This window comes from Triticum aestivum, chromosome 5D, assembly GCF_018294505.1.
Source record: "Triticum aestivum cultivar Chinese Spring chromosome 5D, IWGSC CS RefSeq v2.1, whole genome shotgun sequence".
Lineage (NCBI taxonomy): Eukaryota > Viridiplantae > Streptophyta > Magnoliopsida > Poales > Poaceae > Triticum > Triticum aestivum.
This window is the reverse complement of record NC_057808.1, coordinates 447,808,887-447,824,705: the sequence shown is the minus strand read 5'-3', so window position 1 is coordinate 447,824,705 and position 15,819 is coordinate 447,808,887. Positions and strand designations below refer to the sequence as shown.

At 48.7% G+C, this 15,819-nt stretch overlaps 1 protein-coding gene across 1 annotated transcript; it reads left to right on the top strand.

Annotated features, from left to right (window-relative positions):
• The first annotated feature begins 14,340 nt into the window (after nucleotides 1-14,340).
• On the top strand, nucleotides 14,341-15,145 carry LOC123125441 (zinc finger protein 4-like). The gene has a single exon (XM_044545933.1). The coding sequence runs from the start codon at nucleotides 14,454-14,456 to the stop codon at nucleotides 14,919-14,921; it is 468 nt and encodes a 155-aa protein (XP_044401868.1). The 5' UTR covers nucleotides 14,341-14,453; the 3' UTR covers nucleotides 14,922-15,145.
• The last annotated feature ends 674 nt before the right edge of the window (nucleotides 15,146-15,819 follow it).

Sequence of the window (15,819 nt, the reverse complement as noted above, 5' to 3'; positions counted from 1 at the left end):
AAAAGTCTCGCTCTATTTGTGAGTCGAGAGTGGACCTGGAACTAGGACAAAAAAGGTTAGGCCCCGAATCGAGGGTGGACTTCCAACTGGGACAAAAAAAGGTCGAACCTCGGTTCCGAGTTGAGGGTGGACTTGTAATTAGGAGGAAAAAATGTCGGGCCCCAGTTGCGAGTCAACAGTGAAATTGCAACCGAAAAAAAATGTCGGGCCCAGCTGCGACTCGAGGGTGGACTTGCAACTTGGACAAAAAAAGTCGGACCCCTAGTTGCGAGTTGAGGGTGGACTTGCAGCTCGGACAAAAAAAGTCAGGTCCTAGTTACGAGTTGAGGGGGTTGCAACTGGGACGAAAAAAAAGGTCGGCCCCTACTTGCAAGTCGATAACGGGCTTGCAACTAGGAAAAAAGGTTGAGCCCCAGTTGCGAGTCGGCGGTGGACTCGCAACTGGGACAAAAAATGTCAAGTCCCAGTTGCGAGTCGACAATGGACTTGCAACTAGGAAAAAAGGTCAAGCCATATTTGCGAGTCGATGGTGGGCTTGCAAGTGGGACAAAAAAAATGTTAGGTCCCAATTGCGAGTCAAGGATGTACTTGCAACCGCGACAAAAAATGATCGGACCCTAGTAGCGAGTCGAGGGTGAACTTGCAAGTGGGACAAAAATATCGGGTTCCAGTTGCGAGTCGAGGGTGGACTTGCAACTTGCACAGAAAATGGTCAAGCCTCAATTGGCGAGTCAAGGGGACAAAAGCGAAGCCAAACATGCCTAGGCCAACAACCCGATACGCAAAAAACAAATAGCGAAAAGCAAGGAAGAAGATAAAGCGCTTGCAATTGGAAAAACTATGAGTCTAGTTGCGAGTTGAGGGTGGACTTGTACCTGGGACAACTACGAAACTACAAGCCTAGTTGCGAGTCAAGGTTTGACTTGCAACTAGGATGAAACAAACTACAGGCCAGTTGCATGTCAAGGGTGGACCTATAACTGGGATTGAAAAATAAATCACAGACAAAATTATAGGGATCAAAGGTCGTCAGTGAGAAGATGAGGATAAGCTGCATCGTCGAACCCCCAAATTAAGGACAGTATAACCGCACCTAAAGCGAGCTCTCACAGCGATTTGCGTTTTCAGCCGTCCGTTCTCGCGATCTAAGCATTTCTGGCCGTCGGATCTTGTCTGAGAAGCGATCTACGCCGCACTGTGCGAAATTTGGCCCGGCTATCTTGTGGGCTGCTGCTCCACAGGCCGAAACAGAGCCCTCTCGTGCATTGGGCCTTAGCGAGCTGGAAGCCCATCGAAGGAGTGAGGCCTACGAACTACCAGGTCCATCCGCTCCCGAAGCCCACCTGATCCAGTCCCCACGAGACCGCATCCAGTCGCCCTCCCGATCCCGATCAAGCTCGCCCAATCCTGATCCCGATCGAGGTCCACCCGCCCAATCCAGCGACCGGAGGAGAGGAGCAGCCGGTGCGGTCGATCCTGGTTCCATCAAATTGAAGACGGGTTGAGGGATGGAACGAGTCCATCCGGTCGATCCCTGCGACCGTAGGTGGGGCCGGCGCTGGCACGGTTTGGGGCCGGCGCGATGGTGGGCGCCCGCAAACTCTTGGCCTGCTTGAAACTGCTCTGCCCTCCTTCAAGCTTGCGATCATGGCCCTCCTCTGCTGGAAACTGCTCCTCTCTCCTTGAAGCTAGCAATCATAGCATATTATTCATTCGTTCATGGCTGGTAAATTTGCAAACCTTTCTTGTGCGCAGTGGTACTATATAATGGTTCCCTCCCTGGTTTTGTATGCACAACACGCTCTAGCATCTACATCTTCTTCGGCGATATGCTCAGGTATTTTACCTTTAAATTGCTTCAAACAATTGCCATGTCCTCATATCGTCTCACAGAAAAGATACTCATACCCTCTGCCAAAAAAATGTATGTGCAGGTGATGTTCATATGCTATGCGTCAATTGATTTGGCCAGATTGTGCAGCTTTCCTACTGTCCATTCTTGTGATCAGCCGTTCATCATCTCTCAAATGGCTTTTGGACAGGTAATTACTCCGTACATTATCCTTTCATCTTCTGCTATCAATTTTACTACTACGCCGCAAATCGCTTAAATAATATGTTCCTCTGGTATTCATATCATGCTCCTGTGTGGAACAGGTGAATTAGAAAAGTAGTATTACAATGGGCGAAAAACGTAACCATTCTGTCGTAGAGGGAGACGATGCCTCGACATCTTCTGCCTGTACTAATAAACGAGCAAAGTCCATGTTTGTCTGCTTAATCCATAGCTCCATGAAGGTACGGACAGGTGGGGCCGCCCCGCCTACCCTGGCCTGGCGCTCACCCATCGCCTCACATCGTTCGTGTATTCTTCAAAGTTTGCCATGCTCCCCCAGGTTTGAAAGGTGTGAGTGAATGCCTCCCCTGTTTATGTGTGTTGTTTTTGATATATTTACAGGGCTATGGGATTGCGCAGAATGTGATATTGGCGAGTTACCTACATATGCAGTGTGTCGAAACCCAGGTTCTCCCCCTTCTTCATCCGGCAGTGACGCAGTAACATCCAGGAGCTGTGCTTCTCCAGTAGTTTGTCCCTTCATCTTCAACTTTGCTGCATATTTCCCTTCGCCACTACAGTCCCTTCGTACCCAATATTTGTGCTCTAGTAGGGCTCCTGCTAATGCTGATTTCTGCTCTTAATTTGCTACAGTTATTGACGCCCAAGTGCTCGGGACTGGTTCTGGCTTGTTTACCAAATTTCTCTGGGTGTTTCTCTGTTTATTTTTGTTCCTAAATTCTGAAAACTGGGATCCCAATGGCTGCTGGCAGGTTAGCTACGTGGAATGTCATATATTTTGTCCATATCCAGTGTGTTCATATGATTGCTTATTTTCCATGCTACTGCCGATTATTATTGTATATATGCATGAGGTTGTTTAGGATGGTAGATCGATATGCACAAACATAAGTGTTGTACACTCTTAATTTGTTCCTATCTGATAAAATGACCTATCCAATGTTTGTACAATTCCCATGGAGAATAAATGATTATTGAATGTTTGGTGACAAATATGAGGTTCAAAAACTCAATTTACGCGGCACTCGCGGGTCAGTGGCACACAACAGTGAGCGTACATGATGGCTTGCATTGCCGCGCCCGTCCTTTGTTCCGGTAGAATGGTCGGAATTTCTGTAAATATATGGTGGCTTGATACATGGAAGTTACAAAGACCTTTCTTGATTTACAATAGAGAGTACTTGAAAGTTACGAAGAACTTCCTTGATTTACAGTATAGAGTACTGGTACTTGTTCTTAGGAGGGTAATACGGCAAATATAGTTGTAAATATTAGTTACAGAATCCTAAGATCATAATTGCATTCTAATCTCATAGGAGTTTTCGGAAACAAGGTAACACCCATGGAACAACCATATGGAAAATTCTGAAGGTTCAGATTACAGTTCTCGATATAGGCAGGGCATAAATCAGGACCCATATTCGAGGAAGGAATGACACTGATGTATAATGTCATACAAATATTTGAGTAAACCAGTGCTAACATAATGTCATGATTTAGAATATCAATCTGATCGCATCCTGGTGGCCTAACAGAATGCTATCATGTGATTTGGAGTTTGGACAGCATTCTCACCAAACTTCAAGAGGTAACACTTCTTCAGGGTCTTGAAACCAAAGTTGTCATTATCCTCATCATAAACCATGCAGTTGTCCAAACGAGCAGCTTCTTGAATCAAACGCCAATCAATTAGAAGCAATCTTTGATGTTGCATTTTGGAAACTCTTAATAATATCGGAGCAAAGAAATCATTATTGAAAAATGACCATAGGCAAATATATGTAGTAACTGGAGAGATGATGTGGTAGAGCAGAATTTGACTAGGTGTCAAGTTTATTGGCTCTGGCCATTTGATCAGATATACTAATAGAGCCATCTTATAATGCATGTTAGCTAGAGGAGCACATCCCTGCATGGAGCAAATTCACTCTATAAAACTAAACTGAGAAGCTGCACTTGAACAGTATCCTGAAGCTTAGAACTTTTGTGGTGTTGTTGCAAAGTAATAAATAAACTAATGATTTTTTAATATCAAGAACTAAACATATATAGTTTTCAGATGTTAGCAGTATCCATAGTTGAGCTACAAGCCTAGAACACGGTGAAGTCTGCTTTCTTCCTCCTGGTCATGCAAGCGTCCTGCTTCCCCGACCTCGACCTCAAATGGTGGCGCCTCTCTGCGACCTCCACCACACACAAAAGCGGCCACTGTGACTTGTCAACTTTGGACGATAGCTGGCCGGTTGAACTGGTGTCCCTGGCATGCTGTCGTAGTGTCGTCCAAGTCTGTGTCATGCTGGCCATGCCTTTTTCCGCAGTACGTTGCCACAAAAAGAATCAGATACATAAAGTATATTACATGATGTTAACTGTGAGATAAATTTCTTGATCTAAATAAAGGCAGTTTGCTCAATACGTTTGCTTTAAGATTTGTAGAATAATTATGTTGAAAGGCATGAATGTCTTTATATAGCTTTTTCATCTATAGGGCAAGATGTTATAGTTTCTAGATATTTACCTTACCTACAGAAATAAGCATCTCTGATTTTAAGATTCAGCTTTCAGTGTACCCTAAATTTGAAGAATTTATACATTAGCAGTTCACATTTGTGTTCTTGGATTCACTTCGCTGCTATATGACTTCTTTTTTGTTTTCTCGACTAACCCCACTGTAATCTGCATTATTTTTCTTAGGAAGGCGTGGACGATGTCATGGAAAGAGCACCCCATATCAAAGAGCTAATAGATATGAATAGCTGGCCTGATGGTCGTTGCTGCAAACAACAACAAGAGGAGCTGCAAAGGGTTTCACCACACTTCCAGGAAACATATCCAATTCAGCATAGCAGTTTATTGATAAATCTCTCTCTCTCTCCCTCTCTGTCTCTCCCTCCCTCCGTCTCTCTCCCTCCCTCCCTCACTAGCATGTCGACTTTCTGTATTTTAGACCTATTTGCTTTGAAAATATGTACCATGGGTTGCGATCTACATCAAGCGGCGTATTTGAAATACTCACAGTTTTCCAACAGTTGTATTTTATCTTAAAATCTCCACATGATCAACTTAGCTATCATGTTCGCATATTTACACAAATTCTTACTATTTTACATTAAAATAGACGGGCGCGGCAACGCGCGCCATCAACGATCTAGTGATGACATATATGGGCCCATGTGAAAAGAAACGCGAGAACATGATGACACAAAATAAACAAGACAAGAGGACGCGCGACAAAAAAATGGCGAGCTCACATGGACGCGCATGTTTTGGTTTGTACGAACATTAAGGCAAACAAATCGGACAGTTATAGACATATATGAGCTAAAAATTCATCTAGATTGGATTTAGCAAATCTGAAACAAAAAAATCTAGCTACATGATCAAAACAAAAAAACAAAAGAGGGAATAAAAAGCCACATGGCCCTAGAAAAAACTAAGCCCACAGAGAAAAACCAATACACAAAACATAATAACGGCCCACTAAAAAGAATATTATATCAGGCCTTCATTGCTTCACGAGGGACAAATAGAAAACACGACGCAACGATAACGAGCACGACCCAGAAACATGTGTATCTAACAATATATGAGTTAGATGAAATATTGTTAACTCTCATTTAGATGAGAATTACCAAACCAATCCAAAACGAGACCCCAGACCGCACGGCGAAAACGGCCCAACAAAAGAAGCATGCACAAACATGTCGACAAGTAGACACCAATCACACGACGCGACATATAGCGCGCGTGACAAAAATAACCCGTGATCAAGATTTGCACGACATTCAAAGCGAACATATGACAGAGCGAAAACAAGTTCATGAATTTTAAACAAAAAAGAAAGAAAGAAAGGAAAAAGGTAAAAGGGAGAAAAGGAGAAAAAAAATTAAAAACAAAAAAACCACGAATTTAAAACTAGTTCATAATTGAAAGCAAATAATGAAATAGAAAACAAAAAACAAAAAATAAAATAAAACGGAAACAAACAAAAAACAAATACTAAGAGTCAAATGAAAGTGTACAAAAATGAGAAGAACTAGAATTGACTCGTTGCACATACTTTTGAAAAGAAAAATAGAAGAACGCAGCCTATGGCCAAAAAAACTAAGCACACTAGATGTGAGGCGCTGGAGAGAAATGTAACTAGACTATAGACAAAAACGGCCTGCCAGCCCAATATCACAAAAAAAGAAAAACACGACAACGGGCCGACCTCGTACGAGCAACAACCTGGACATGAGCTACGCGCGAGACAACGCTGAACGAGCGAGCGCACCGGCCAGACCATCAGGTTTTGCACAAATATTAAAGACATATGATCCAACGACTCTGGACTTAGATGTGAAATAGCAAATCTGATTATATTACGCTCAGAACAAAAAAGGAAAGAGAGATAGACACCCAGGCCGAGCAGGACTCGGTAGTGAATCTCCCATATAAATGGTCTATCAGGACGGCAAACGATCCGTCTGGTAGATCAAGGGTTCCATTACCTTTCAAGTTCCGCCGCCGAGCTAGCCAGCCAAGGGCGAGGTATGTCCCCGAGCTTTGCCGACGGATGCCCGCCCGAAAGAACATCTCTGAGCGCAATCTTGTACGGTCTGCAGGTATTTTGAAATCTGCACCCGCCCTTCTTATTTTGATCCTGCTAGTTATGCCAAATAATTTTTCATCAGATCGATGCAGATCTATGGAAGCATTATTTGTTGATCAGGCTGTATTTCTCCTTTCTAATGCTCGATCCTATCCTGAAACAGGCATGCATCTCTGAGCCCGCTAGAATTTTTCATTGCTGGACTCGAGATCTTGTTGGACGACCTTGGAAATCGGTAGGAGGAACTGGGAAGGGTGGAGAAGCCGTTGATGCTGCTCAAGACGATGGCTACAGCCAACAAGAGGCTGACGACGGGCGGCTTGACATTGTCGCGGACGATGACTCCAACCCCGACGATGATTCTCACTGGTTCGTCGATAATTACACCGACAGCGGCGATGAAGACTGTAAAACGTAGGTTTTGGGGGAACTGGCTCAACCCTCAAAGGAGTATATATAATGATGACATACAAGTCCAATACCAATAAGGTATGGTTTACACAATAGGGCTACAATATGAAGTCTAACACCCTCCCTCAATCTCAACTCACTCCTGAAGTATCTAGGAGGTTGATTGCGCCTACAGACCTCAAACATGGGAGAAGGTAGAGGCTTGGTGAAGATGTCCGCAAGTTGATCTTTTGAAGAGATAAACCTGACTTGTAGTAACTTCTGCGCAACACGTTCCCTCACAAAATGATAGTCAATATCAATGTGTTTAGTCCGTGCATGGAACACCGGATTTGACGACAGAAACGTAGCACCGATGTTGTCACACCAAAGGACCGAAGGATGTGGTTGAGCAACTCCTAGCTCTCGAAGTAGGGACTCAATCCATATAAGTTCAGCAGTTGCATTGGCAACCGACTTGTACTCAGCTTCTGTGCTGCTGCGGGAAACAGTGGCTTGCTTGCGTGCACTCTAGGCGATCAGATTAGGACCCAAGAACACAGCATGTCCCCCTGTGGATCGCCTGTCATCTGGACACCCAGCCCAATCAGCATCAGAGAATGCAGAAAGAACTCCGGAGGAACTGGGGCGCAGGTGAAGACCAAAGGAGACAGTGAGACGCACATAACGCAGTATGCGCTTCACAGTAGACCAGTGTACATCAGTGGGAGCATGAAGATACTGGCACACCCTGTTAACCGCAAAGGAGAGATCAGGACGCGTGATCGTCAGATACTGCAGGCCACCAACAATACTCCTGTACTCAGTAGCATCCTCAGGAGAGAGAAGAGCACCATCAGCAGCAGAAAGGGTGTCAGTGGAGGACATGGGCGTAGGCGATGGCTTGCACTTGAGCATACCAGCACGGCGCAAGAGATCAAGAGAGTACTTCTTCTGGGTGAGAGCCAAACTGCCACGAGACTGATGAGCGACCTCAATACCCAGGAAGAAATGAAGCTGTCCCAAATCCTTAACTGCAAAATCGCGACCAAGTGCAGTCACAAGAGCATCAGCAGCCGTCGGAGATGAGCTCACCAGGACAATATCATCCACATACACAAGGAGGTACATGGTCACACTCGGTCGCTGAAACAAGAACAGTGAAGTATCAGCCGTCGAAGGAATGAACCCATGAGTGCGTAGAGCTGAAGCCAGGCGAGCATGCCAGGCACGGGGAGCCTGCTTCAGTCCATATATGGCCTTCGTCAGATGACAGAGATGATGAGGCCGAGTGTGATCAACAAATCCAGATGGCTGCCGCATGTAAACCTCTTCTTCAAGCAATCCATGAAGAAAAGCGTTCTGCACATCAAGCTGGCGGAGAGACCATCCGCGAGAAACTGCCAGAGACAGAAGAAGTCGAATAGTGGTAGGCTTGACAACTGGGCTGAATGTATCCTCATAGTCCAGGCCCTGACGTTGTTTAAAGCCCTTAGCCACGAGGCGCGCTTTGTAGCGCTCAATGGAACCATCTGCATGTTTCTTCACCTTGAACACCCACTTCGAATCAATGATGTTGATGCGAGACGGAGGGGGAACAATTGTCCAGGTCTTATTCTTCATAAGAGCCTGATATTCTTGTTCCATAGCAGCCCTCCAATGTGGAATACTCATAGCGGCTTGATAACTGCGTGGTTCGGCGGTTGGATCATCCACAGCATGAGCCAGGCAAGCAGCAAGATAGGTGACCGTGCCATCGGTGCGCTCCTTGGGACGAACAATGCCACTGCGGCTGCGAGTGTGCGGACGCCGTGGGGGAGCAAACACCGGGGCCGGCGGGATGTCCAGAGCAGGTGAGGCTGGTCCAGGGGACTCCGGCGAAGAAGAACCGGGTGACGTCGGGCCGGGCGACGGCGGATCAGGCGATAGCAGGCCAGGCGACGTAGGCCCCGACGGCGTGTGAGACGCTGCAGACCCGGGCGAAGTAGGCACCAAGGACGCCCGCGCGGATGGCGAGGGCGACGATGGAGGGGAGTCCGGGCGAAGAGGTGGCGACGGAGACTGCTCAGAGGAGGCCGTCGCAGGCTCTGGCCCGGTCGCAGTAGCCAGCATGGGCTCCGGTCCAGGCGCGGTTGGAGACAGGGCGCCCGGTGCGGGGTCGAAGGCGGGAGGCGGTGCATGCACCGGCCGATCGACGTGCTCCACAGGCGACGTAGCGGGTCCGTCAGGGAGGAGTTCCAGGCGAGCTCCACGTCCAATTCCTGCACCATGATTAGGTAACAACACAGGCGAATATGCAACATCTTCAAATTGGCCAGGCATAAGAGGAGATGAATGCATAGAAGGTGTTGTGGTGGATGACTGAGGCATGGCAGAAAAGGGGAAGACAGTCTCATCAAAAACAACATCCCGAGATATGTAGACTCGATTGGTTGGGACATGGAGACACTTGTAGCCTTTATGGAGAGAACTATACCATAAGAACACACACTTTTTGGAGCGAAACTCAAGTTTGCGGTCATTATAAGGACGAAAATTAGGCCAGCAGGCACACCCGAACACCTTAAAAAAGGTATAGTCAGGAGTTTCACCTAAGAGAAGCTCAATCGGAGTTTTCATATTAAGAACACGCGTAGGTAATCTGTTAATGAGAAAACACGCGGTAGCAAAAGCATCACTCCAAAAACGAAAGGGTATAGAAGCATGAGCAAGAAGTGTGAGGCCGATCTCAACTATATGGCGATGTTTGCGCTCAACAGCGCCATTTTGCTGATGTGTATGCGGACATGATAAACGATGAGAGATCCCAAGCTTATTAAAGAAGGTGTTGAGGTTGCAATATTCTCCCATCCCCCAATCTGATTGAACATGGATAATTTTATGCTTGAGTAGACGTTCAACATGCAATTGAAACTGTATGAATATATCAAACACATCAGATTTGCGCTTAAGAAGATAAAGCCAAGTGAAGCGACTATAGGCATCAACAAAACTGACATAATAGTTGTGACCACTAACAGATGTTTGTGCCGGACCCCACACATCAGAAAACACAATTTCAAGAGGGTTCTTTACTTCTCTAGTAGATGAAACAAAAGGTAGCTGATGACTCTTGCCTTGCTGACAGGCATCACACATGGACATCTCTTTATTGCTAGACACTAATGGCAGCTCATGACGGTGGATTATGTGACGAACGATGGGTGTGGCAGGGTGACCAAAGCGAGAGTGCCACTGGGAAGGCGACACACGAATACCGCTGAAGACGCACGGGGCGGATGGATCCTCCAAACGGTACAAGCCTTGGCTCAACCGGCCACTAAGCAGAACGTCTCAGGTTGCTTGATCCTTAACAAAAAGATTAAAAGGATGAAATTCACATAGGACATGATTATCAAGGGTGAGCTTAGGGACAGATAAAAGATTACGAGTTACCGAGGCTACCCGTAAAACATTACGAAGATGGAGCTGCCTAGAGGGATGACTAGTTAAAAGAGATGCTTGGCCAATATGAGAGATGGGCATACCTACACCATTAGCGGTGTGAACCTGATCATGCCCGTAGTAGGGCTGGTAGGTGGAGAGTTTGTTGAGCTCATTCGTCATGTGATCCGTGGTGCCGGTGTCCATGTACCAGGCTGGATCAATAGGGTAGGATGGTGTGTATCCCTGCTCGACGCGCGGGTCCTTGCCCTTGGCGGCGATGTGGGCAGACGGGGCGGCAGCGATGTGGGCAGCCGGGGCGGCGGCGGGAGGACCAAAGTCTGCCATGGAAAACTGGCGCTCGTTGCCCTTGCCGTCGTTGCCGATGCCAAGGAAGCTCCTCTGAAAGCGGCGGTGACACTTGGAGGCGACATGGCGTTCACGACCACATAGCTGGCACACCACTAGTGTTAGGGCCCCCACCCAGGGTCGATGCAGGGGGCGGGGCTGCCTTGCCAGGTGACGGGGCAGGTGGGCGCTGGCCACGAGAGGCCCAGAAGGCCGCCGGCTGGGCGGTGATGGTGGCGGAGGAGCGACGAGCCTCGACGCGTTGCTCGGTGAAGAGGAGGCGTGAGTAGAGCTCGTGAGGAGGCATCGCTGGCTTGGCGTTCTGGACGGCCTCGGCGAGATTGTCGTAGTCGGCGTCGAGGCCTTTGATGACGAAGCCGGCGAACTCCTCGTCGCTAAGCGGCCGACCAATAGAGGCGAGCGTGCCCGCCAACACCTTCATCTTGTTGAAGTAGGTCGTAGCGGAGGAGTCCAACTTCTTGATGTCGGCGAGTTCGCTGCGAAGGGCCATCGAGCGGGAGGTAGAGACCTGGGCAAAGGCGTGCTCCAGGGTCGTCCAGGCGTCCATGGAGGTGGCGGCGAAGAGACAAAGGCCAGTGACCCCGTCGCCGAGGGAACCCTGGATGGCAGAGAGGATCGCCTGGTCCTGCTGCACCCACATACGGTGTTCCGGGTTGATGGCCGGGCCGTGGACGGTAGGGATAACCTGCGGAGGACACGGTAGAGAACCATCAACAAACCCGAGAAGAGACCGGCTGCGTAGCAGCGGTAGGACCTTGGCGCGCCAGAACAAGTAGTTGTCCGGCAGCATCTCCCCCGAGGGTGGTGCCATTAGCGAGGCCGCGGGTGGCTCCGCGGGCAGCGTCTCCCCCGAGGTCGGCGTGATGACGGCGAGTGTCGAGGAGGATCCGGAAGAGGCCATCGCGGGCGGCGGCGGCGCGACTGGTGCTGAGGCCGTCGCGGGCGGTGACGGTGGGATCGGCGCTGAAAACAGGGAGCCGACGGCGGTGGTGCCGAAGAACTGAGGCACTGAAGGAGCCAGGGGGCGAGGTGGGAGGTTGAGGAGGGCGGCAAGCGACGCGGGGATAGACCCGGAGCTGGTGGCGCCCGAAGCGGAAGCGGTCATGCCGCCGGCAGCGGCAGCCCTAGGGTTTAGGGTTTTGGTGCGGCGGCGGCGGCGGCGGGTGGGGTGGAGGTGGAGGACCTCTAACAACGACGATGAAGAGGAGGAGGACGACGGTTTACCACCGAGTTTCAGAATTTGCTATGATGGACTCAACTCTCGTGTATTCCTAGCTTACTCTATTTCTCGGTACCTGGTGGAGCTGTTGGCTGTGCGTCCCCGCTTCCCCTTCGTGGGGACGGTGGTTGCCTGGGGCAGTCGTTCTACATACTATTCTTGCTCAGAAAGAGGACATACTGATAGCAACCTTGATTCACAGGTATGCATTATATATGTCGCACTCCCTTTGTCCTTGATGAAAACAATACAAGGCCTATATACATCTTGTCTTCTCAAGTCAAACAATGTATAGTTTTGATGTTTTTTCCTACAAACATAGTCTAACTATGCAACGTTGACTTGACAAAATATATACTCCTTTTGAATCGTTTTTATTCTCACTGACGATACATACATTTTGCAGGGTAATTTGATACTCCACTCAGAAGACTTTGCCCTTGAGGACGGCTTCTCGATTGAAATAGAGGCCGACGACACTGATTATGGATTTTTCGATTTCAGATTGGACCCCTTCCATTGCAGCGATGTCATAACCCACACTATCCGCACTACAAGATACCGCGAAATAGATTTGACTTTCATACCGCTGCACAGGGCTATACAGGCCAATGTGTACGTCAAACTTGATCTCGCATGTGAGAGCGGCACCGTCTGCTACGTCTATGGCGAAATCGCAGCACACCACCAACTCTACGGCCGTGAGAGCGTCGTGCTCTTTTCCTGTGGTAAAGAGAGCCAGATCGAGGTTATTGATGGCGAACTTCCACTCTCACGGAACTGGGCGGCTGTTCCAATATACATGGAGCCGCTCATGACTATCAAGTTGAACCTGTGCGTTACAACGGATAGTGATCATGGTGATGAGGCCCGTACTTCCTCCTTCCAAGGGGATATCACCTTCTACCGCGATGACGGTAAAAAATATATCACAGGTGCTGACCAGGGTATACTTGAGGTGCAGATTTCATACAGGTAGCAGTTGGAGTGCAGAAAAATATATCAGTTGGAGTACTATCACGATTTATGCTTTGACTAGTTCGTAGAGCCATGATTCTGTCAAAGCTATGTGTGTACATCCATCAATGAAAGGTGATTTGCGACGATCCTCAATCGGTGTTTGCTTACGCTGGATCGACGTCATGGGTAGCTACTCTGAATCGGCTGGGACTAGTCCTTCCTTTGGACACAAGTGATGAAGAGCGGTGTCAACGATACTGATCTCCAACACAGTTGGTTCCAGCAAGGTTGAGCCATATAAACCCTTGTGCTCCCCTTGTTATTAGTTTCATTCTAAAGAACTTGTAGTATGGGAAGTGTTCTTGTGGTAACAACCGTTCGATTGATCAGTTTACTCTATCTTAGCTTGGTACCTTGGCTGTGTGCCTGGGAGGTTCGAGCGATCGATGTTTGGTTTCAATCAATTGAAGGGAACCGCAGGAAAGCCCGCTTTTATTTATTTATTAGAAAAAAAACACTTGAAGATTGATAACTCGTGTTAGAACAGAACCGAGAAATCATCTGCTTAAACTATAAAAACGTCTTATATTTTGATAGAGAGGCAGTAGTACAATACATGTGTCTATGTTGGAAATTGGAATCCAGTATGGCACATGGACCGACTGGATCGATCGATGATGAGGAATGAAGGTGGCAGCAGGACCCAGATGGATTACGTCAACCTAATGTCGTCGTGGCAGACATATGAGATACGCAGAAATGACGGGAGGACGCGAGTAGGTAGGCCCTGGTGAAGTGAAGTGGTTGGTGATTACGCCAGCACCGGCGAGCTCGGCCGGTTTGCTCACTCACTTCCCCAGTCGTCACCGACCGCAGTGGTACTGGTGGCAAGATATGAGATATATCTACAGTTGCACGCACGCGTTGGCCAGCTGCATGCATACCTGCAGTACGTAGTACCACGCTGCATGTTGAGTCCAACGTGTGCTAGCTCCATTTGTCGCATGCATGCATGCATCCATCGATGTGATTAGTAGGAGTATTTTGTTTTCATTTCATGCAGTACTAGTCCACGGCTTCCTCCTCCCTCTGCATGCATGCATGCCCAGTATGCACTCTGTGGTCTAGCGTCTGTTTCTTTTTTCATGGCATATATATTCGGATTTGTCAGGCGATTAATTCAAGGCCGTGCGAAAACAGCAAAAGGAAATCAGAGCTGGTTCGCGGGCCCGGCCCGGCTCGATCCACCGTGCTCGGCCACTCCTCTTTATATACCGGCGCGCCCCGCGCGGTCGCTCGCTCACACCACCGCCCCGGCCCCGCGCCACTCTCTCTGCCTCTTCTTCTTCCTCCACACGGCCACACACACGCCCGCGCGCACGCAGCACCTTCCACCCACTTGCTTGCTCCGGCCATCGACCATGGAGGGCGAGGCGCCGCAGTCGCACCAGCTGCTGCTCCACGGCGTCAGCCTCGACCTGCGCCTCGACACGACGGCGCACCAGCAGCGCGGCGCCCGGCGCCCGGCGTCCCCTGCGCCTACTCCCGTGGCCCTCGACCAGGCCGGCAAGGAGGCCTTCGCCTGCAACTACTGCCACCGCAAGTTCTTCAGCTCGCAGGCGCTCGGCGGCCACCAGAACGCCCACAAGCTCGAGCGCACGCTCGCCAAGCGCAGCCGCGACGCCTCCGCCACCGCAGCGGCGGCAACCGCCACGCCTTCCTCTCACTGGCTCCACGGCGGTGGCGGGGAGCTCTGGACGTACTCTGCTTCGGCCGCTGCCCCGGATTCCACGACGATGGCGCCCCTGATGGGCATGGGCTGGGCTGGTAGCACAACAGCGGACGGCGGGGAGGCGGTGCCGGAGATGGACCTGTCGCTCAAGCTCTGAGTCTGAGCACTAGCTAGCGTGTCAACAAGTAGTGCTCAATTCATTGTTGCATGCACCTGGCGATTAATTATTTATTTATTGAGATTACATGCAATGCAATTGATTGCTTCAGCTCATCGATCTATAAATAAATACACAGCCCTTTGAGTCTGTTATTTTTTAACCTTAATTAGATTACTGGATAACAGATCAGACAAGCTACCCATATCTTAATTACATGCACATGCATGGTTGGTCTGTCTCATTTGTACTTACTATATATCAATCAATCTATCCATGTAATATGATATATACTCAATGATCAAGCATATGTATGTGTACACATGCATGTTAAAGACATTAACACTTATCTCGAAAAAAAGAACATCCACTCCAGCTGCCCACTGCTACAACACCATACATATGTGTACATGCATACATCGAAGCAGCTTACTTTACCACCGCACCGGCAGTGAGTAAGTACGTGTCTGTCGTTGGGTGCGTCTCCTAGATAGATCCCCTTGCTTTGACGTGAGGTCCGGTTCTTGTCCATCGGGTGTCATTTCTTGGAAGTTGCTTGCTCGGCTGAACCACAGCCATTTTCTCACCCTAGTTAGCCCTAACGGCAAAGACATCATTGCTTCGCCGCCGTGTCACCGCACCTAGCCTTGCTACCACACAGATCAGATATCCACCATGATCTGACTAGCTAGACGTTTACTCACCCAACAACGCCCAACTCGTAACACTTGAGTGGGAGATATGTGATCCACACATGTACGCATATGCCTGGAGCGATAAAAGACCACAAGTTACTGTGTCTTTTGGAGGCAAGATTAACTGAGTTGTCAACCGTTTTCACGTGGTTTGCAAAAGTTGGTCTGCTATGACAGCGATGGTACGTACACAGCACGACTAG

Excerpts from the sequence above, each read along its gene's own strand:
- LOC123125441 (XM_044545933.1), top strand. The coding sequence starts at position 14,454 with ATGGAGGGCGAGGCGCCGCAGTCGCACCAGCTGCTGCTCCACGGCGTC.